Source organism: Heloderma suspectum, chromosome 3, assembly GCF_057233095.1.
Source record: "Heloderma suspectum isolate Gila_16-S chromosome 3, 16-S_ref, whole genome shotgun sequence".
NCBI lineage: Eukaryota > Metazoa > Chordata > Lepidosauria > Squamata > Helodermatidae > Heloderma > Heloderma suspectum.
In genome coordinates, this window is record NC_139460.1 from 330579230 (window position 1) to 330602924 (window position 23695).

Below are 23695 nucleotides of genomic sequence, written 5' to 3' on the forward strand. Positions count from 1 at the left end.
GGGTTCAGAGAGGGTTCAGTGGAGGGCAACAAAGATGATCAGATGACTGGAAACAAAGCCCTATGAAGAGAGACTGAAAGAACTGGGCATGTTTAGCCTTGAGAAGAGAAGACGGAGGGGAGATATGATAGCGCTCTTCAAGTACTTGAAAGGTTGTCACAGAGAGGAAGGCCAGGATCAGGGCCTGCAGGAGAAGCCACCACCACCACCACTGGGGAAGAGGCGTGCTTGGCGCCGCTGGGCCTGCTGCTGCCGCCGCTGGGCCTGCTGCCGCCGCCGCTGCCACCACCACCAGGCCTTCCCTGTGGACTTCTGCCTGGCAGACTGCCAGTCCCTGCAGGACCAGGCCCCCAGGTACGGAGCCAGCTGTGCTGCTCCACCTGCCCCTCCCTGGAGGGGCTACATAAGCTGGCTGGCTGAGGTGGCCTGGGAGAGCCAGGGCCTGCAGGAGAAGCCACCACCACTGGGGAAGACGCGTGCCTGCTGCTGCTGGGTCTGCTGCTGCCACCGCCGCCGCCGCCACCGCCACCAGGCCTTCCCTGTGGACTCCTGCCTGGCATTTTTAAGGGGATTTTAATTGTTTTGTTTGTTCGTTTTATTTTGTTGGGGAGGATTTTGTTGTGTTTTTAGGGGTGGGTAGCCTGCCTGATAGGCGGGAGCGAGGGGGCATGTGTCCACCTGACGGAGGCAGTGGGGGGAGTGTTGGGGGCCAGAACATACCGAGGCTGGGCGGCAGGCGCTGGCGGAGCGCGAGGGGCAGGCCATGCCAGGTAAGGGGGACAAGGGAGAGATGTGTAGTATCTGTCCCCTGCTCCGGGCCTGTCCAGAGCCAAAGGATGGCTGGGGGAGGCATGACCCCATCTTCTGGCCTTCGTTTGCTGCTCTGCAATGCCAGGTCTGTTACCCAGAAAACCTCCCTCATCCATGACACGATCCTGGATGAGGGTGCAGACCTGGCATGTATTACGGAGACCTGGCTGGCCGAGGCTGCTGCTCCAACGCTTGCAGCCATGTGTCCAGCCGGTTTTTCGTATGCACAGCAGCCGGGCTGGGGATTGGGGAGGGGGAGTGGCTGTTATCTACCGAGAGTCCTTGGTCTTCACCAGACCCCCTCTCCGGGAGACCAAGGTTGCTGAGTGCATGTACTGGAGGTTGGGCCCGAAGGGCAGTCTGGGGATTCTGCTCGTGTACCGTCCACCCCGCTGCACGACTGACTCCCTGGCCGAGGTGCTTGAGGTGGTCTCTGATGTGCGTGTGCAGTCCCCTAACTTACTGGTGTTGGGGGACTTCAATGTACATTCGGAGGCCATCCTCACAGGAGCACCTTGGGACTTCATGGAGACCATGGCTTCCTGGGAGCTGTACCCTACTTCAACTGGGCCTGCCCATGTAGCCGGTCATGCCCTAGACCTTGTGTTTGTTTCTGGAGAAGCGGGGAGTGATCTGGAAGTCGGGGGTATATCCACCACCCCCTTGTCATGGTCAGATCACTATCTGGTGACGTTGGACTTCTCGGTTCCACAACCCCTCCGCAGGGGTGGAGGACCCATTAAAATGGTCCGCCCCAGGCGTCTTATGGATCCAAATGGATTCCTGAACGCGCTTGGGGATTCTCTGGGGCACGCCAACGGCCACTCGGTCGAGACCCTGGTGGGTGGCTGGAATGCCGCAATCACTGGGGCATTAGATCAGGTGGCTCCGAAACGCCCTCTCCCCCTGAACAGGGCTCGGACTGCACCATGGTTCAATCCGCGGGTACGAGCTCTGAAACAGGAGGTGAGACGGCTAGAGCGCCGGTGGCGGAAGTCTCGCTCCAAAGATGATCAGACACGGGCTAGAGCTGTATCTTCAGCCTATCACGTGGCGGTGAAGGCAGCAAAAAAGGAATATTATGCTGCCTCCATCGCGTCTGCAGAGTGCTGTCCCAGGAGGCTGTTCCAAGTGGTCCGGAGCCTGGTCGGTCCTGTGGCCCCGGAACCACTGGAGTATTCTAAGGCCTCCTGTGAGGCTTTGGCAAGGCACTTTGCAGATAAAATTGATCAGATTAGGTGTGTTACTCTGCACACTGTGGATACAGTTAGTGAGCAAGAGGTGGCCTGTGGCAAACAGGTTTTGTGGGATCGGTTCCAGCTTCTTCCTCCTGATGAAGTGGACAAGGTGCTTTCATCTGTAAGGCCGACCACCTGCTTACTTGATCCTTGCCCATCTTGGCTCATTATGAGCTGCAGAGAGAGACTGGGTGAGGGAATCAGGGTGGTGGTGAATGCCTCCGTTGAGGAGGGAGTGATGCCATCAGCCCTCAAGGAGGCAGTGATAAGACCGCTCTTAAAGAAGCCCTCCTTGGATCCTCAAGTTCTGAACAACTTTCGCCCAGTCTCAAATCTGCCATTTTTGGGCAAGGTGATTGAGCGGGTGGCGGTGGTGCAGTTGAAGGCACACTTGGAAGAAACTGATTATCTAGACCCATTTCAGTCGGGCTTCAGGCCTGGGCATGGGACAGAAACGGCCTTGGTCGCCTTGGTGGATGATACGAGGAGGGCTCTGGATAAGGGTGAATGCTCCTTCCTTGATCTCCTCGACCTCTCAGTGGCGTTTGATACCGTTGACCACGGTATCCTCCTGGACCGCCTGGAGGGGTTGGGCATTGGAGACACTGTATTGCGGTGGGTCCGGTCCTTCCTCTCCGGCAGGTACCAGAGGGTAGCACTGGGAGAGGAGGTTTCGGACCCATGGCCACTTACTTGTGGGGTGCCACAGGTTTCCATCCTCTCCCCGATGCTATTTAACATCTATGTGAAGCCGCTGGGCGCTATCATCAGGAGGTTTGGGGTGCAGTGTCATGAATATGCGGATGACATGCAGCTCTACCTCTCATTCAAATCTTCACCAAGGTTGGCCGTAGAATCCCTGTCCAAATGTCTGGAGACGGTGAGTGGCTGGATGGGGAGGAATAAGCTGAAGCTGAACCCTGGCAAGACCGAGGTACTTTTGGTGGGAGACAAGAGGAGGCTGGGGGATGTTGACCTGGTGTTGAATGGGGTACGGCTACCCTTGAAAGACCAGGTCCGCAGCCTGGGGGTCATTTTGGACTCCCAGCTGTCCATGGAGGCTCAGGTGTCAGCTCTGAGCCGGACAGTGCTGTACCAGCTCCATCTGATACGGCGGCTGCGCTCTTTCCTTCCCGACCATCTGCTCCCATCGGTAGTACATGCCCTGGTCTCCTCTCGTTTAGACTACTGTAATGCGCTCTACATGGGGTTACCCTTGAAGACGGTTCAGAAGCTGCAGCTAGTACAGAACGCGGCGGCTTGCCTGATTAAAGGCAGCCGCCGGCGAGGTCACATCACTCCAGTGCTGAAGGAGTTGCACTGGTTATCAGTTGTTTTCCGGGCCAAATTCAAGGTGTTGGTTTTGACCTTTAAAACCCTATATGGTTCCGGCCCAGCCTATCTTAAGGAGCGCCTCCAGCAACACCAGACAGGCCGCTTAACAAGATCAGCCTCGGATGGCCTTCCCTCTGTCCCATCAGCCAGGACAGCTAGACTGGTGGGGTTGAGGGAGAGGGCCTTTTCTGTGGTGGCCCCCACTCTGTGGAACTCCCTCTCTAGGGAACTCCGTCGTGCCCCCTCTTTAATGAGCTTCCATCGTGCGTTAAAAATGGTTGTTCAGGCAGGCATTTGGGGTGGGTTAGGGTATTTAAAAAAATTTTTTATGGTAGAATTTTATTGTTTTAAATTGTTTTATGGTGTGTTGTACATCGCCCAGAGTGGCTGGGTGACCAGCCAGATGGGCGATTAATAAATTTAATAAATAAATAAATAAATAAATAAATCTCTTCTCGATCATCCCAGAGTGCAGGACACGGAATCATGGGCTCAAGTGACAGGAAGCCAGATTCCGGCTGAACATCAGGAAAAACTTCCTGACTGTTAGAGCAATACGGCAATGGAACCAATGATCTAGGGAGGTGGTGGGCTCTCCCACACTGGAGGCGTTCAAGACGAGGCTGGACAGTCATCTGTCAGGGATGCTCTGACTTGGATTCCTGCATTGAGCAGGGGGTTGGACTCGAATGCCTTGTAGGCCCCTTCCAACCCTACTATTCTATGATTCTATGAGGATGAACTTGGTAGCCCCGTCGAGAGCATCCGGATCAAAATAAATGGAGCAAAGAATAAAAGGAACCTGGTGGTCGGAGTCTACTACTGGCCACCCAATCAAGGAGAAGACGAGGATGAAACTTTTGAAAAGCAAATAGCCAATGTTTCAGGGAAGCAAGATTTAGTAGTAATGGGAGACTTCAATTTCCCTGTTATGTGTTGGGAGACAAATTCTGCAGAACATGGACTCTCCAAGAGATTCCTGACTTGTGTTGCTGATAACTTCCTCCCAGAGAAAGTAAAGGAAGGAACTAGAGGATTGGCTATCCTTGATTTGATCCTAACCAACAGAGATGACTTAGTGGATAAAGTAGCAGTTATGGGAACTCTGGGGGAAAGCGACCATGTTATGCTTCAGTTCTTGGTTTTAAAAGAAGCAAAAGCCGAGTATAGTCAAACGTGTACCCTGGATTTTAGGAAAGCCAGTTTTAATAAACTCAGAACAATAAGTAAGGTCCCATGGCAAGCGACTCTAATGAGAAAAGGAGCCCAAGTTGGGTGGGAGTTTTTAAAAAAGAAAATTCTTAAGGCGCAATTACAAACAATTTCAACAAGAAAAAAGGCAGAAGACAATAGAAGGAGCCAATGTGGGTTCACAAAAAGCTTAGAGATTACCTGAAAACAAAAAAGGACACATATAGGACAAAGGAAGAGTACAGGCAGCCTGCAGGGATGGTGTCAGGAAGGCTAAAGCTGAGAATGAACTGAGGTTAGCGAGGGAGGCTAAAAACAACAAAAAGGCTTTCTTCAGCTACGTGCATAGTAAAAGGCAGAGGAAAGAAATGGTGGTTCAGCAATTAAATAAGGATGGCAAAACGATAACATATGACAAATAAAAGGCAGAGGTGCTCAATTCCTACTTTGGCTCAGTCTTCTCCCAAAAGAGGGTCTATGACCCCTTGGCAAATGTGAAGTACGGGTTGAAGGGGCAGGATTGCACCTTGAGATCGATAGGGATGGTCAAGGAACACCTAATTACTTGGAATGAGTTCAAATCTCCAGGGCCAGATGAACTGCATCCTAGAGTAATACAGGAACTGGCAGAAGAACTCTCAGAACCACTGTCTATTCTCTTTGACAAATCATGGAGGACAGGGGAAGTGCCAGATGACTGGAGGAGGGCTCATGTTGTCCCTCTCTTCAAAAAGGGTAAAAAGGAGGAACCTGGGAACTATAGACGAGTTCATCTGACATCAATCCTTGGGAAAATTCTGGAGCAGATTATAAAGCGATCGTTACGTAAGCACCTTGAAAACAATGCCGTGATTGCTCAAAGTCAACATTGATTTGTCAAGAACAAATACTGGACCGTGGGAATGCTGTAGACATCATATACCTTGACTTCAGCAAAGCTTTCGACGAAGTGCCCCATGATCTCCTGATGAACAAAGTAGCTCAAAGTGGGCTAGATTAAACATCGATCCGGTGGATCCACAGTTGGCTACAGAATCGGACTCAAAGAGTGCTTCTCAATGGGACCTTCCCCAACTGGAGAGAGGTAATGAGTGGGGTACCGCAGGGCTCAGTCCTGGGCCCAGAACTCTTCAATGTTTGTATTAATGACTTGGAGGAGGAGGTGCAGGGAATGCTGATCAAATTTGCAGATGACACCAAATTGGGTGGGATAGCTCATACTTTGGAAGACTGAAAGAAAATTCAAAGTGATCTTGATAGGCTGGAACGCTGGGCAGAGAACAACAGAATGACATTTAATAGGAATAAATGCCAAGCTCTGCACCGAGAAAAAAGAAACCAAATGCACGGTTACAAGATGGGGGATACGTGGCTCAAGAACACTACAAGCGAGAAGGATCTTGGAATTGTTGTCGATCACAAGCTGAAGATGAGCCAACAATGTGATGTGGCTGCAAAAATGGCCAATGCTCATTGGGGTGGCATTCATAGAAGCATCGCTTCCAAATCCCGGGAAGTACTAGCTCCCCTCTACTCAGCACTGGTTAGGTCTCATCTTGAGTACTGTGTCCAGTTCTGGGCACTACACTTTAAGACGGATGCAGACAAACTTGAGAGTGTTTGGTGGAGGGCAAGGAAGGTGATCAGGGGACTGGAAACAAAGCCCTATGAGGACAGACTGAAAGAACTGGGCATGTTTAGCCTTGAGAAGAGAAGACTGAGGGGAGACATGATAGCGCTGTTCAAGTTCTCGAAAGGTTGTCAGAGAGGAGAAGGCCAGCATCTCTTCTCGATCATCCGAGAGCGCAGGATACGGAATAATGGGCTCAAGTTCCAGGAAGCCAGATTCCGGCTGAACATCAGGAAAAACCTCCTGAGTGTTAGAGCAATATAATATAATATAATATAATATAATATAATATAATATAAGCAATATAATAGCAATATTGGAACCAACGAGCTAGGGAGGTGGTGGGCTCTCCCACCCTGGAAGCATTCAAGACGAGGCTGGAGAGCCACCTGTCAGGGATGCTCTGACTTGGATTCCTGCATTGAGCCGGGGGTTGGACTCGATGGCCTTTTAGGCCCCTTCCAACCGTACTGTTCTATGATTCTATGAACTACAGTGCTTCCACCAGGCCCAATAGTGTTGGCCCTCGATGAATGGCAGGAGTCATTGCCTTCCATTGAAACCGTGCTTATCCCTGTATCATTGCCATGCCTTGCGCCCCACCTACTTCAGTCCCAGCATTCCTCCCTTCTACCACAACTACTCCAAAAACAGCACTGGATCTGCCAACGCAGTTAGAGTTAGAGTTGGAAGGCCAGTACCTATCAGACTCATCTGAATCAGGCTTTCTCAGCTTCCTCTCTGGACCAAGGAGTCAGGGGTCACTCTCAACCATCACCAATGGAGGACAGTCGCCCGTCTACTGAGCCACTAATCTGTATGGCCACATCCTTAGGATTAGATGTCCAAAAGTGGATGCCTCCGTCAACGACTCAGTAATGGACTTTGTCCAGACTGAAACCATGGGACGTGTTGCATTGCCTGTCCTCCTCCCCCTTTCTCAGGGCAGCAAGGGAGTACTGCAGAAAGCCTTTTTCTGCTCTGCCGATGTCTAAATGAGTGGAGAACCTTTATCGCATCCAACATCATGATTGTGCCTTTCTCTTTCACCACCTGACCCCAACATCCATTATTGTCAGGTACAGCCACAAGTCTTCATTGAAACCTCACTTGCTCCGACCAACCAGATGGGTGCAAACTTGATGCAATGGGCCACAAAACCTACTTCACTGCTGCATATACCCAGCCTGTATGGCCTGCTGCCAGTTCTTCATATGCCCCTTTGCTCGAATATCTGCCAGGTGACAAGCTGGAAATGGCATGTCTCTTTAAGAATGAAGCAGTACAGGGCTCTAGCCAAGCAACAGGCTGACACAGCCAAACATATCACAGACTGCAGAGCTAAGTCGGTGGTGGGGCCATCATGCTACAGAGACTTTTCTGGTTGCTGTCTGCAGGACTCACCAAAGAGGCATGATCGCATAGAGAGGATATGCCTTTGACAAAGAAGGCTATTTAACACGACAACAGATTGCACCTTAGATCATGTCTATATGATCAAGACCTCAGCCAAAAAGATGGGTGTGGGAACATCCCAACAAACTTAGTATTCACACCCTAGGCCCTGGAATAGGTCCCAAAGCCAGGGCCAACTGGCTTATCCCTCCACTGATAGTTCTTTTCTGAAGGCGGGAACCCAACAACTCAAATGCGCCTTCCCTTCGATTTGATATGGACAAGAGTCATGTTGAAAAGAGGGTGACGGACAGAAACAGCATCTTTAACCCGCCAGGACCTGAGGATACTGCCTCTCTGACTTTCAGCACCCATTTAAAGAGGTATCATGAGGCCTGGCACCACATCACTACTGACAAGTGGGTTCTTGCCATTGTGCGATATGGGTACATGATTGAATTTCCTTCCCTTCCCCTTTTCGGGTCCCCATGAGTTACAGCTCCCTCTCTCCCTCTGGAAGAGGGGGTCACTTTGTGGCCCCAGAAAGGGGCCATTGAACAGATTGATACTCGAAATATTGGCAAGGGTGTCATCTCCCATTATTTTGTATGTAAGAGACCGTAATTCCTTCATCTGACCAAAAAACTTCCAAATTGTGATTTTGACTGCCATTCTTCCTCTGCTTCAGGAAGGGGACTGGTTCTGCAGGTCTTAAGGACGCTTAAGGTAACCTATGGTTTCTCTTTGGGTGAACAATTCATGGGTTAATTAACCCACAACTGCTGACAAACACTGCTGTTACATCCGAACAAGACCAATGTCTATTTCAGCAGGGTTTTTTTGTTGCTGCTGTCTTTCTATCTCTTGTATTTCAATTGTGTTGTAGTTAAGGATTTTTAACTCTTATCATTTTAGAATATTGTGAAATCTGCTTTGGATTGTGAGAGAAAAATCTTACCCATTTCAGGTAGCTTTCTCTTTATTGTGGCTGCTGATTCGACATCATTTTGAGTTGTTTTGGTTAATGTGTAATAGTCGTGTTCCTGATCTATGCATTGTTTTTAAACAGCTGTTTTGAACTGTGCTTTCATTACCATTATTTTATGATGGCTTCAAGTAAGCTGCCTTGCGCGGGTTTTGCCCTCAAAGGCAGGCTAGAGACATAGCATAAGCAAATAAGAGGTGGGTTTGGAGTGGCTGTCTTAGCTATGTATCAGATTACAAGGGTCCCACAGTCCATGCCAGATCATAGAATCATAGAATAGTAGGGTTGGAAGGGGCCTACAAGGCCATCGAGTCCAACCCCCTGCTCAATGCAGGAATCCAAGTCAGAGCATCCCTGACAGATGGCTGTCCAGCCTTGTCTTGAACGCCTCCAGTGTGCGAGAGCCCACCACCTCCCCAGGTAATTGGTTCCATCGTCGTATTGCTCTTACAGTCAGGATGTTTTTCCTGATGTTGAGCCGGAATCTGGCTTCCTGTAACTTGAGCCCATTATTCTGTGTCCTGCACTCTGGGATGATCAAGAAGAGATCCTGGCCTTCCTCTCTGTGACAACCTTTCAAGTACTTGAAGAGCGCTGTCTTATCTCCCCTCAGTCTTCTCTTCTCAAGGCTAAACATGCCCAGTTCTTTCAGTCCCTCTTCATAGGGCTTTGTTTCCAGTCCCCTGATCATCTTTGTTGCCCTCCTCTGAACCCTCTCCAGTTTGTCTGCATCCTTCTTAAAGTGTGAAGATGTTTTCACGGATGCAATGTTTGCAGATGGCATGTGCATTTAGGCCACACCACTGGATGCTGGATTTTGTCAGACCTCCATGAGTTGGGTTTGATGCACTTAAGCCCTGTGCAAATACTGGTGGGACCTGCCTAAGCCCTGCTGTATTTAGTGATCCCGAGCTGGCTTGTAGTTTGTCCCTGGGCTTTTCCCAGCTCATCTTGCTGCTGACCAGTGTTGGCCTGCTTGTCCAGCAGCATAGTGCTGACCTAGTTAGTGGATGCCTGGGCCTCGCGCAGTCCCCAAATATTTCTCATCTCCTGGCCAAGCTACACATTATGTTGAAGATGTTGCTTCTTTCTTCTCTGAAATAAGAGCAGTGGCCCCAGTCAGGACCCTACCATGGGGGTCAGGTTTTTTTTTTTTAACCCTTTGCCCCCTCCTGTGGTCCCTATCCAGTTCAAGGGGGCCTGCACCTGTAATTTTCATCGCCAACATTGGATCACTTTTTTGCCATGACAATTACAAACAACCCCCGCTCCCCACATTAGAACCTTAGCAAGGGCAAAGTCGCCCTATGTCCAGTGCCAGGGACCAGTGCTGGATCAGACCTGCTGCATTTACCTGAGAGTAAAAAGAAAGATGCAGTTATATTTTCAAAATAATGTGCAGTTTGGGTCTCAGAATGGGGCAAGCATTCACAGGTTTAGAACGTTTGTTGGATACAGTCAGCAAAGCAAGGGTGTTAAGATCTGGCTTTGAAATGGGTTAGCTGACACTTAATTGAACTCTGAAACGTCAGTGGCTTCTTCCACTGAGCATAGCCTATTAGTCTTCAAGAACAGGAGGCTTGGCTTCAAAGCAGCGGTTGTTCCATGCAAGTGAGCAGCTTCTTCTAATGTGGGCCTTTTCATTTTGAATTTCAAGGCAAATCCCCCTCCGGTTGTGGTGAACACAGAAACCTCGGAGACAGCAACTTATGTAAGTTTATATTGACATTTGATTGCCTTATATGTTTTTGAGACAGTTCTCAGACTTCTCTGGGTTGGTTTGCACATCCCATTAAGCCACCCTGAGAATAAGCTGTGGCGAGTTTCTTGCTCGCTGAACAACCCACTTTACTTCTGAGAAAGGATGGGGTGCACAGTGGCTTGGCATGGCTTCTTTCCCTCTCAGCCATCCAGCCTGCTCCCTGCACGTATCCCAGTGTCCTTTGCATGGCAACCCCTCTTGTATCCTCATTCCTACGGGGGGGGGGCTTTCTCGGCCCCCCTCCCTGCTCCACTTGCTGTCCCTTTTCAGAGGGCTTACATAGTTCACAACCTTTCCCCCCTCTTTTTTCAGTGCTTCGGAAGTATGGGGATGGTCTTGTAGTCTTGTTTTAATTTTTATTTTTCTGTTGTTTGCAAGTATGCAAGTGCACAGATCTGCAAGTGCACAGATCAACTGGGAGGTGGGAAACAGACTGTCCATTAGCTTTAACCCCCTCCCCATATTGTACTCAAATGTAAATTGCAAGGCCCAAGAAATAGGTAAGATTCCAATTGAGGAATCAAAGACTCGGGTATAGGGTGGGGGAGACCTGGCTTGGCATATGAAAAGGACCAAAGTGTCTTAGTAAATCACAAGCTGAATATGAGCCAGCAGTGTGATACGGCACCTAAGAAAGCTAATGCAATCTTGGGCTGCATTATCAAAAGCACAGTGTCCAGATCACAGGAATTAATAGTCCCACTCTGTTCTGCATCAAGTCAGGCTGTATTTGGGGTCCTTTGTCCAGTTCTGAGTGCCCTGTTTCAAGAAAGATGTTGACAAGTTGGAGCGCGTCTGGAAAAGAGTGACCGGGATGGTGAGAGGTCTGCCAACCAAGTCCTCTGAGGAATGGTTGAAAGAGCTGGGTGTGTTTAGCCGGGAGAAGGGAAGATGAAGGGGAGACATGAGTGGTTTTCAAACATTTGAAAGGCAGCCATGCAGAAGACGGGGCAGGGTTGTTCTCTGTTGCTCCCAGGGGCAGGACTGGAACCAGCAGGTGGAAATTACAGGGAAGCAGATCTTGGCTAAGTATTGGGAGAAACTTCCCAGCAGTGGGAGCTGTTGAGCGGTGAAACCGGGTGCTGCCTCGGGAGGTGGCGAGTTCTCCTTTGCTGGAGGTGTTTTCGCAGAGGCTGGGGAGCTGCCTGTCAGGGATATTGTAGCAGCACTCTGCAGTGCAGAGCTAGCATTGAGCAGGGCGTTGGACTAGATGACCTCAGAGGTCCCTTCCAACTCTGTGACTGTCTCTGGATAAAAACTCTACAGGAAGGACATGGGGGCCATACTGGGGGTGATGTAGCTCTGTACATCAAAGAGGGCAATATGTCAAACAAACTACAAGCCTCCTCCACAAAATTGCTCAAGATCCAAGTGGTCACCAGCATGGTTAACGAGCAGCATCAAGGACGCTATGAGAGAAAAGGAGGCTTCTTTCAGAACGTGGAAGTCTTGCCCAAATGAGAACAAAAAAGAACACAAAGTTGCACAAAAGAAATGCAAGGAGTCAATGCGAGTTGCAAAGAAGGATTTTGAGGAGTAGATCACTAATTATTTAAATACACCAGAAGCAGGAAACTGGCTAGGGAGGCAGTTGGTCCGTTGGATGACAAGGGAATTAAAGGGAAGACTGAAGGGGGATGAGGAGATTTCAGAGAAGGATAGGGCAGATGCTCAAGTCTGAACTGCTACTTTCAGGAAGGGAGTCTAGGGATCAGGGCTGCAGGCTTTGCACCCCTCTTCTAGGCACTCTTTCCAGCTCAGCCTTTCCTTCATAGCACTCCTCTTTCTCAACACACAGATGTGCTTATTCCTTCCTGCCTCTTACAATGAAATCCCTAGTTTCTTCTGGCTGAGCTGGGGGCAGCCCAACCTTCCCCTGGCCCTGTTCTTGCAAGGACTCAGTCACCTGGCTCCGCATGGGGATGTCAGGCGTTGTGGTGGTGCTAGTCTTTTTGCCTGCAGTCGCCAGTGCCAGCCAGTGACCTCCCGTGATCCTGGCTGCTGCGGGATCCTTATCAGGGGCCTTGCTGGATCCCTTGGGTAGAGGACAGCTTCGCATTGTGGCATCTGTGTGGCCCTGGAGGAACAGAATGCTGGGCTTGGTAGGTCTTTGGTCTGAGCAGCACAGCCCACCTGGACAGGGGTCATTCCCAATTAGCTGCTAAAAAGGGGCATCTTTCATCCACATGCCACTGTTTATACCACTCCAAGAGACGGGGGTGGTGGGTGGCAGTGGACAAAATATAGATCTGGGATACTTGGGTCCAAAATATTCTTCAGGTCCCTGGTAGCCTCTAGTGATTTAGAGTAGAACAAAATTCTAAGCTGGAAATACTTTCAAAATGTTTTCTGTTGCTGTAATTTTCCATGGAAAATGTTATACTCTAAAAATGCATAGTTTGATAACATTAATTAGTAACTTAAGGCATAGGTATGATGCTAGTCATAATTAACTTTTTTCAGGTTACCGTCATAATAAGATTTTTTATGTGTGCAGCCCTACTGGCATGCTGAAATCTGTTCACATTTTTCTGTTCCTTCATTTTTTCCTTTCTTAAAATCTAAACCATGTAAGGGAAGTGTGTGCTATTGAGTTACCATGTCTGAGAAATTATTTTTATTTACAGTACTTAAAGTTAGCTGCAGATAAAGCTTTGAATGTGTTTTAATATAACATTTAAGCCACACTAACAGGGCAGCCCTACCTCCTGTGACAGAGAACTCTGACACCAGAGCTTCTGACAGTTCTAAAGCCCTGCTGGTGCAAACTCAGCAGAGGGATTGGGGGCAGGGGCGCAAAGAGAGCAGCATTTCTGCTTCCTCCTCCTTTCTCAGATCCATTTTGAAAATTAGTAATAATAATTGTTCTTGTTGTTACTGTTTTGCGAATTCCCTCCCACTGAAACCAGTGTGGGGGAATGGTTCGACACCAGCTCTGGGGCTGGTGTAGACCAGTTGTGTGTGTGTGTGTGGGGGGGGGGTCTCGGAGCCAGGAGAACGAGGCTCCTGCAAGACCAGTGCTTGCCCTAGCCCACCCACAGCACGCTGCCTCTGCCCTCATTCTGACTCAGAAAAGAGCCCAGAGGGACGTTGCTAGGGGCGGGGGAGGGAGGGAGGACGGGAGGCTCTGTCTCTGCCCTTGGAGGGGGAGATCTGACTGATGCTATGGCCCTGGGACACCCTCCCAGGAGGCACAGGGCAGCAGCCTGTGCACTTTATTCTTCTTTTCCCTAATCAAATAGTTATATTCAGTAAGTGATGCAGCAAACATGGCACCCTTCTGCTAAATGTGGCAGATAAACACGCTAAATCAGACCTACGGCAGCAGAACCCTTTCTGGAATGCCCTTTCTGATTCAAATTTTCCAGAAAATCCTCAGCACTGGTGGCCTAAAGCAAGACAATATTCCATTTCCCCATCTGTCAAAGGGGAATGCTGGCAACAATACATCTGAGAATATTTGTGCACAAATCAGAGAGGCTGTAAAGCATTCTAGAAGCGCTGTTAAATGTCATTTTTCAGGTACATCCATCCCAGTCTGTTGTGCTTTTCTCTTCGTTGGGCAACAACATTTTCTCCTTGCTATTGAGTGGGGCTTCTTAAATGTGTCTTTCCCCAAGATCGGGAGCAAACATGATGGCTTCATAGAATCATAGTATCATAGAGTAGTAGGGTTGGAAGGGGCCCACAAGGCCATCGAGTCCAACCCCCTGCTCAGTGCGGGAATCCAGGTCAGAGCATCCCTGACAGATGGCTGTCCAGCCTCGTCTTGAACGCCTCCAGTGTGGGAGAGCCCACCACCTCCCCAGGGAATGGGTGCCATTGTCTTATTGCTCTAACAATCAGGATGTTTTTCCTGATGTTCAGCCGGAATCTGGCTTCCTGTAACTTGAGCCCATGATTCCGTGTCCTGCACTCTGGGATGATGAAGAAGAGATCCTGGCCTTCCTCTCTGTGACAACCTTTGAAGTACTTGAAGAGCGCTATCCTGTCTCCCCTCAGTCTTCTCTTCTCCAGGCTAAACATGCCCAGTTCTTTCAGTCCCTCCTCATAGGGCTTTGTTTCCAGTTCCCTGATCATCTTTGCTGCCCTCCTCAGAACCCTCTCCAGTTTGTCTGCATCCTTCTGAAAGTCTGGTGCCCAGAACTGGACACCATACTCCAGATGAGGCCTAACCAGTGCTGAGTAGAGGGGAACTAGTACTTCCCGGGATTTGGAAGCGATGCTTCTATGAATGCAGCCCAAAAGAGCATTGGCCTTTTTTGCAGCCACATCACATTGTTGGCTCATATTCAGCTTGTGATCGACAACAATTCCAAGATCCTTCTCACTTGTAGTGTTGTTGAGCCATGTGTCCCCCATCTTGTAACCGTGCATTTGGTTTCTTTTTCCTCGGTGCAGAACTTGGCATTTATCCCTATTAACTGTCATTCTGTTGTTTTCTGCCCAGCGCTCCAGTCTATCCAGATCCCTTTGAATTTTGTTTCTGTCTTCCAAAGTATTAGCTATCCCACCCAATTTTGTGTAATCTGCAAATTTGATCAGCAGTCCCTGCACCTCCTCCAAGTCATTAATACAAATGTTGAAGAGCACTGGGCCCAGGACTGAGCCCTGCGGTACCCCACTCGTTACCTCTCCCTAGTTTGAGAAGGTCCCATTGATAAGCACTCTTTGAGTCTAATTCTGTAGCCAACTGACATCTAGTTTCATCTAGCCCACTTTGAGCTAGTTTGCTCATCAGGATATCATGGGGCACTTTGTCGAAAGCTTTGCTGAAGTTGAGGTATGTCTATAGCATTCCCACAGTCCATGAGGGAGGTTACCTGATCAGAAAATGAGATCAGATTTGTCTGCCAGGATTTAATAGCTGAACCACCATTTCTTTCCTCTGCCCTTTACTATGCATGTAGCTGAAGAAAGCCCTTTTATTGTTTTTAGCCTCCCTTGCTAACCTCAGCTCGTTCTCAGCTTTAGCCTTCCTGACGCCATCCCTGCAATTCTGTGCCACCTGCCTGCACTCTTCCTTTGTTGCTTGGCCTTCTTTCCACTTCCTATATGTGTCCTTTTTTGTTTTCAGGTCATCCCTAAGCTTTTTGTGAAGCCACATTGGCTTCTTGTGTTGTCTTCCACCTTTTCTTCTTGTTGGAATGGTTTGTGATTGTGCCTTGAGAATTTCCTTTTTTAAAATCTCCCACCCATCTTGGACTCCTTTTCTCGCTAGCATCGCTTGCCATGGGACCTTACTGATCATTGTTCTGAGTTTATGAAAATCAGCTTTCTTACAATACGCGTTTGACTACACTCGGCTTTTGCTTCCCTTAGAACCAAGAACTCCGGTACAACATGGACGCTTTCCCCCAGAGTTCCTGTAACTGCTACTTGATCCACTAAGTCATCTCTGTTGGTTCGGATCAAGTCAAGGATAGCCGATCCTCTTGTTCCTTCCTCTACTTTCCATGGCAGGAAATTATCCCCCACACAAGTCAGGAATTGGGGGGGGGGGGATGTTTTGCAGAATTTGTCTCCCAACAAATATTGGGGAAATTGAAGTCCCCCGTTACTACTACATCATGCTTCCTTGAAACATTGGCTATTTGCTTTTCAAAAGTTTCATCTTTGTCTTCTCCTTGATTGGGTGGCTGTTAGTAGACTCCGACCACCAGATTCCTTGTATTCTCTGCTCCATTTATTTCAACCCAGATGCTCTCGATGGGGCTACCAAGCTCCTCCTCCCATATTTCTGTGCAGGGATATGTATTTTTCACATACAGTGCAACCCCACCTCCCTTTCTGTTCCTCCTGTTCTTTTGGAACAAGTTATATCCTTCAATTGCTGTATTCCAGTCATAAGAGTCATCCCACCAAGTCTCAGTTATACCTATCAAGTCATAATTTCCCTCCTTTATTAAGAGTTCAAGTTCGGTCTGTTTGTTTCCCACACTCTGGGCATTAGTACATAGACATGGAAGACCATATGCTTCATAGTCTGGCTTTCTTCCTACATGTTTCTGAAGACTATGATTGGGTGCTATCAGAGCTGTTCTCTCCGTAGCGGTGCATGAGCCTTCGTCCATTGTTACCCCGAACCTTACATCTCCTATCCCCGTAGGATTCAGTTTAAAGCGTCATTCTTTCTTTAGCGTATATGTATTTGTATTTTTTATGGGCTTGATGTAATAATCTAGAATTTTTTATTGCTTTGTACTGATGGTTATGTTTTTTATTTGTCTGGCCTTGGAAGCGTGCAGGAAATTTCCAAAAGGGACTGACTTGGAAGTTCTTCTTGGGCCTGTGACTGGTTTTACTTGGGTCCAGGAAAGGAGCTGTTGTGTTTAATTGTTTTAACCTTGTTTATAGTAAGGACGTTTTATTGGTTTATTTATTTATTTGATTTTGGCCGTAATGGTTCCAACTAGACGGGGATACAAGAAGCAGGGAATTTCACTCATACCTGGAAATATTCTGCCTGAGAGAGAAAGGAGACAAAAAAAAATTGCCAGTTTCTTCTCTTCTAAGAAGCAGCTCATATTTTTTTATGAACTTTTGTAAACTGCCCAGAGAGCTTTGGCTATGGGCCGGTATAGAAATGAAATAAATAATAATACGAATGAACTGTGGTGCACCTTTGCTATCACGGCTGCTGCGCAAGGTGGCAACCACTTCAAAACACCCGGTGCGCTTGTGGGGCAGGCTTGGCTGTGGGGATCACTGAGGGTAGGGGAAGAACCTTCTATGGTCAGTCCTGCAGCATGCAGGCGCTGGCCTCTTGAACGGGACAAGAGCGTCATGGGACGAGATCACAAAGAAGTAGCTGCCCTCCGAGCACTTGGGAAAATCCGTTGTGTGTAACCTCCCTGTTTGTCTGTTTTTGCATTCATTTAGGTCAACGGCACAGATGCAGACTATGAATATGAAGAAATTACGCTGGAAAGGGTAAACAGTTGCTCTTACAACCTTTAATTTGTCAAGGGATTCGCTTGGAATTCAGCCACGTGGAGGGGATTGATTTTCCTTTTTTCCCTTCTTTGGGTTCCTGCTGTTGGGTCTGTGCAACTCAAAAGAATCTGACACACTCTGGTCTCGTGGCTTGGTGCCCAACAGCCACTGGGGCTGCTCCATTGTCTGGCATTGTTAATTGAACCATGTCCAAGCAGCCAGGGCAGGCTTAATCTAGCCGTTGGGGTGAGGCCTGCTGCCTGACCCTATCCCGGCCGGTCCCGCTCTCTACCCCAGGCTGGGCGTCATGGTACCGTCCTTCCTCATGCAGATTTCTCCTAGGAGCCCTGCCGAAATCTCAGCTCTGCCCTAATCAAGCCACCATCCCTGCCCCCCCCTTCTTCTTCTTGGATGCTGAGACGCCTTGAGCAGGAAGAGGTGGGGGCAAGTCGGCTGCCACCCCTGGAGTGGACGAGGGTGTGAAGTGAAGTGCTACAGCCCCCGTGAGCATCCTGGGCCTCCCCAGGGAGATGCAGGTGCCGGCTGTGGCTCACCAGCCTGCAGGCGTGCACTGGAAAGGGCGATGGCGGCATGGGCAGTTCCTTGGGGAGGCTTGTCCGTGTCAAGACCTTGGGCTGCTTTATAAAGAACAACTCCTGACATATTCTGTTTCAAATCTATTGCTTCTCTGCCCCAAACAGCAGCAGCCACAGAAGGAGATACTGGCATTTCAACAACAAAAATACCCCCCTCCCCAAAAGCTCAGCCCATTGAGGGCTGGATAGGCTGAGTGGCCAAGGAAAGAAAGCTGGTGTGAGGGATAGGGGAGTGGGGAATGGAATGTGTTGGTGAAGAGGGGGCCCAGCCCAGGCAGTTGGGAGATGTTGAAATGACCAGTGATCAGCTGTCAGGAGAACCTAGCTGAGAGAGAAGGCAAGGAACACCGAGGGGGCAAGGAGGTGGGTGGAAGGTGGGCAATTCTACCTCTGTGTCCCTTCCTTGTCCTGGACTCCATTTCTCTCCTTCTGTTTGTTCTCTGAGTAAAAGAGGATGCAGAATGGGACATATAGATATAAAATAGTAGAAAGAGTCACTCATTGTTCGGATAGGTCATTTCCTGATTCACATTGAAAAGCTGTTTTTTAGTGTCCCCAGTGAGAGCTGCTCGTAGAAATTAACAGAGAAATCCAAGAGTTAAGTGTAGCCAGGACTGGGCACTAGAGTGCCCACCCATTGTCTCACCCCCCAGATGTATCAGCAGAGACAGGAGGTCTTGCTGTTCCAAACTCAGTTCCTGCTTAGTGTGAAGCACTTAAAGAACGAGCCCTGCAAATGCAGATTCCAAAGCAAAGATAGCTCTTTGTCCCCATCTTGCAGGCTGGGAGAGGCTGTGGCTGGGAGAGAATAGCTTTGGGCTGTTTTGCAGGATAGTTCATACTGATCCTGCAGGCCAGGCTCTGAGTGGTTTACAACAACCCTGTAGAGTTGTCCAGCAGTATGAGACCTATTTCAGTTTGGGGGTTGGGCTGAAGGGGAGAGGGTACAAGTCTCCTGCAAACTTATCCACGGCTTCTATGCCCACGTTGCGGGTTGGGCAGAATTAATAGAATACTTTGGGACATCATTAAATGTTGGATGTCTCACTTCTCTGAACTTTGGCAATCTGCCCTTCTAGTATTCACGGCTTTAGGAGATGGTCCGAGGGCTGACTTTAAAGCAGGGATGGGTATCCTTTTCAGCCCTGAGGGTCCTGGATGGTGGGTCGGGGGCCACATGCACACGTGGGGGGGGAAACCTGGGGAGGCTAAAGACACTGTCCCCCCCTCCCCCAGGGATCACTGCTGCTTTGGGGTTGCTGGGGGGGGGGATAAGCCTCCTCCCTGCCCCAGTGACCCAATTGGGACTGCTGCTTCCCTGCTGCCATTTGCTGCTTGAAGTGGCCAACACTTGCAAAAAAGCTGGAATGGAAAACTTCCAAGGCAGCCCTCAAACCAGCACCCGAGGGTGCCTGATGCGTGCAATTGCAGAGGCATCCCCCGGGGCTGTTGCTGCGACCCGGAGTTCCGGGCGGTCGGGTGTGTGCTCTGCAAAGCCCCTTCAGCTGGAGCACGAGTTTCCCACCTTCTCTTCACCCCTCCTTCCTTTCTTGCACCGCTGCTTAATTTTGGTTCTTTGTGGAGCCTACTCAGTCCTCTTCCGGTTGGACATGCACATGGATGTGAATGCCAGGTAGTGGCTCCAGCATGGTTTTCTACCCTGAGACATAGCCTGAAGTGCTTTTTGAGACCAGCTTTTCCTCCTGGTGCACTGAATTCTCCAGGTAACGAGTGTTTGTTTTTTCAGGGCAATTCAGGACTTGGCTTTAGCATTGCAGGAGGTACAGACAATCCGCACATTGAGGATGACTCAAGTATATTCATTACCAAGATCATCCCTGGGGGGGCAGCTGCACAGGATGGAAGGTTGCGGTACGTCCGTCCCTTCTGCTCAAGCCTTTGGCGCCATCTAATGTCCGTTTTAGCAAGGGTCTTCAAAAGCGGTGATCCTGGCTAGGACATGTTGCAAAAGGGGCTTTGGGGGCTCTTAAAACAAACGGTGGGAATGGCGTGGGTGAATGATAAAACGCAGCCCTCCTGGGCCATGGAAGAGGAGGAGCCGAGCGAGTGCGCGGAGGAGGGGAGAGAGGCGGCTGGGTGGCAGTAAGCCCCGCTGGACAGAGTGGGGCCTGCTGTGGAGTAGCAGGCATTGGATGGGCTGCACACAGAGCAGGGAGGGTGCAGGTCCTTCCTGCAGATGCTGCATCTGCGTGCCTGTGAAGGGAAGTCCTTGTCACTGGGAGGCCCAGAGGGGCCTTTTCAGCACCGGGCTGGCTTAGGATGTTGGGATGGCCAGTTCTTGTTCAGTCAGAGCACACCTAGGAAAAAGAAACCAAATGCACAGTTACAAGATGGGCGATACTTGGCTCAACAACACTACAAGTGAGAAGGATCTTGGAATTGTTGTCGATCACAAGCTGAATATGAGCCAACAATGTGATGTGGCTGCAAAAAAGGCCAATGCTCTTTTGGGCTGCATTCATAGAAGCATCGCTTCCAAACCCCGGGAAGTACTAGTTCCCCTCTTCTCAGCACTGGTTAGGCCTCACCTGGAGTACTGTGCCCAGTTCTGGGCACCACACTTTCAGAAGGATGCAGACAAACTGGAGAGGGTTCAGAGGAGGGCAACAAAGATGATCAGGGGACTGGAAACAAAGCCCTATGAGGAGAGACTGAAAGAACTGGTCATGTTTAGCCTGTAGAAGAGAAGGCTGAGGGGAGATATGATAGCGCCCTTCAAGTACTCGAAAGGTTGTCACAGAGAGGAAGGCCAGGATCTCTTCTTGATCATCCCAGAGTGCAGGACACGGAATAATGGGCTCAAGTGACAGGAAGCCAGATTCCGGCTGAACATCAGGAAAAACGTCCTGACTATTAGAGCAATACAACAATGGAACTAATTACCTAGGGAGGTGGTGGGCTCTCCCACACTGGAGGCATTCATGATGAAGCTGGACAGCCATCTGTCAGGGATGCTTTGACTTGGACTCCTGCATTGAGCAGGGGGTTGGACCCGATGGTCTTATAGGCCCTTTCCAACCCCACTATTCTATGATTCTATGATCTATGTGGCAAGGCCTGGAGCCATCTGAATCCAACTAAGGAGAATCTTTGCTCTCCATGTGCAGAGTGAACGACTGTATTTTACGTGTGAACGAGGTGGACGTCCGTGAGGTGACGCACAGCAAAGCTGTGGAAGCCTTGAAGGAGGCAGGCTCTATGGTCCGGCTGTATGTCAAGAGAAGGAAGCAAGTGACAGAAAAAATTGTGGAGCTAAAGCTCGTGAAAGGCCCCAAAGGTTTGTGGTAGGAAATAAAAGCAGGCTTGGGGTGGCCCTGGAAGGTGGCCACCACTTTTCTGCAGCTCTATAAACATGTCTGTAGAGTCTTTCCCCCCTCCTGGTCAGGGTGCAGTTTTCCAGGAGGCTCTGTGTCTGTACTGCATAGAGCAGCATGTGGTCTCAGGTGCTAAATCCCAAGACCTCAGCAGATTCCAGAGGCTTCCCTGCTTTGGAGAAGAGCCCACCTCTTGCTGGTGGGCCATGTGCCCCCCATGCATGGCTAGGGAGCTTTTGTGGGCCTCCCAGGAAGCAGGCTTAGGGATCTCTTTGTCTGCCCTGTTGTCAAGGGCTCCTTGGAGGCCTCTCTCAGTCTAATCTAGTAGCCAAGTCCAGACACAGACAAAGGAATTCCTTTCAAAGCTTTATTCTTCTTTTACAACTTAACCAACTATACTGTTTGCAACTGGATTTGAGCAGCACAGTACCTATGCCCTAAGTTGGAACAGTTGGTCCCCGTTTGAAAGGGAATTACTGGCAGACCCCTGAACTTAAGGACTAGGGAGAGTCCCTCCCCTTTTCCCTTGGATCCTCTGGGCGCAGCTGTTGTTTGTGCGCCAGACTGGCACTACGCCTCCTTTCCGCGCCCTCCATCTGGCGCCACTCTCTGTGTCTGCGTCGCTATCCACCAAGTCTGCTATCTGTGCTCGGTCACTCCCTGGACTGCTAACTAAACTAGGAATGCTGGTGGGAGGAATCTCCGTCAGCTGTTGGTCCTGGGAAAGAGGAGTGCGCTCCTCTCCCAGAAGCGACTGCTCTTCCTCAGAATCAGAACTACTCTGGGATTCTATGGGCTCAGTGTCCACCCTGACATCTGTCCTCTGTCCAGGCCTGATTCTTGCCAGAACATTTCCTGCCCCCTGAAATCCCCTCTCTGCTCTTCCCAGGCAGAATTCCAAAAACCTGCACATATCCTGATAAGTGGAGTAATGCCATGATGTGCCTGCTGTCGTTGCAGAGGGTCTGTGGAAGTGGCGCTGACAGTGTTTGCTCTCTTGAAGCAGGTCTTGGGTTCAGCATCGCTGGGGGTGTTGGAAACCAGCACATTCCTGGAGACAACAGCATCTACGTCACCAAAATCATTGAAGGCGGTGCAGCACACAAGGACGGCAAACTCCAGATTGGAGACAAGCTCACGGCTGTAAGTTGGACCTGCTTGCTCCCTTTGCTTCCTCTGCACGTCTCTACCTTGTGTACTCCGGGGTGGTTCGGTCTGGCTTCTCTCAAAGCCAGGGAATGCTCTCCTTCTAGCCTTGATAGGACCCCGGGGTATCAAAGTCCCACATGGAGAAGCACTCGTGGGAGTTCATGAGGTATTTCTAGGCTTTGGGACACCCCCCCCCCCCGCCCCCGGATCCTTCTGAGCTGGAGATCGGTGGGTCCTCTGTTCATCACAGAGAAGGCTGTGAGGTCACTCGCTTCTTGCTCATCCAAGCCAAATGTGTCCATCTTTCTTTCCTGGACTCAGAAACACTGCTCTGAACATTGCATAGGAAGTCAGACATTTTATGCCTTGAACAGGTTGGTGCACATTTGCAAAAAGTCTGTAATTCACCAAGGCAGCAATAGAAAATCCAGAACTTGTGAAGCTTTGACATTTTGTATTACTTGGATATACGTCGCTGTAGAGACTGCAGAAGCCTGCATACATGTGTCCGTGCCCTGGCCTGTGTGCCAGGTGCCTGAATAGTACTGGGATTCCATGGGGACAATCTGCATACCCTTAGGAAGCCCTGTAGAGGAAATGGGCTTAGTCTTCTGTTCTCAGCTATTATTTATTTATTTATTTATTTGTATGTATGTATGTATGTATGAACAAACAAACAAACAAACAAACACAGGCTGTGTTTAAGGGTAAAACCTCTCTCTAGGTGGCTTGCAGAAATAATTTAAAAACCCCCAACAACACAAAGCTATAATCAGATCAATAATTTCACAAGAACCAACAGCAGGACTAAAGCCCAATACAAACATCAAAATCAGTAGCAGCCTAAACCGCTTCCCTTCAGCAGCATATGCAAGCTCTTAAGAGACGGGCGCTGAGATAAGATTTGTCTTTTGGGCTCTTCTGAAGGGCTGCAGAGATGGTGCCGGACACAGCCCTGTCAGCAAGGAGGGCCATGAGCTTGAGGCCCTGTCGAAGGAGCCCTTTCCCTGGTGCCCAAGAGCTTGCCAGGTCCCAAGAGCGGGCATTTGAGGGGGGCCTTGGCCGGTGACCTCACGCGGCTGGCTGACAGGCCTTGGTGAACGCTTTTGTTCGAGTAACTTGGCCCCAAACCTTGGAAGGCGTTAGAGGTTACAACCATCAGGCTGGAAGGGCACCAGCAAGCCGGGCAGCTGGCGCAGTGCCGATGCCTCATGATCTGGCCACCTCACACCCAGTTCCACTCGGGGAGCCACGCACTGCACCAGCGGGTCCTTCCGAACCTCTTTAGAGGCTCTCATAAATGACTGGAGTTGAGCAATAAGCAGCAGCTGCC

The 23695-nt window shown here is 49.6% G+C and overlaps 1 protein-coding gene across 12 annotated transcripts in view; it reads left to right on the forward strand.

The window, feature by feature from the left end:
• DLG1 (discs large MAGUK scaffold protein 1) overlaps positions 1-23695 on the forward strand; it is a 274255-nt gene that overhangs the window by 134637 nt on the left and 115923 nt on the right. For 5 of the 12 annotated variants that reach the window (XM_084847865.1, XM_084847867.1, XM_084847871.1 and 2 more), the window contains 5 exons: positions 10242-10295; positions 17229-17279; positions 19626-19750; positions 21007-21176; positions 22217-22356. In XM_084847865.1, coding sequence (XP_084703991.1) covers positions 10242-10295; positions 17229-17279; positions 19626-19750; positions 21007-21176; positions 22217-22356 — 540 coding nt within the window. Of the gene's footprint in view, positions 1-10239; positions 10296-17228; positions 17280-19625; positions 19751-21006; positions 21177-22216; positions 22357-23695 lie in introns of all 12 variants that reach the window. The other 7 variants (XM_084847866.1, XM_084847868.1, XM_084847872.1 and 4 more) reach the window with 4 other exon arrangements.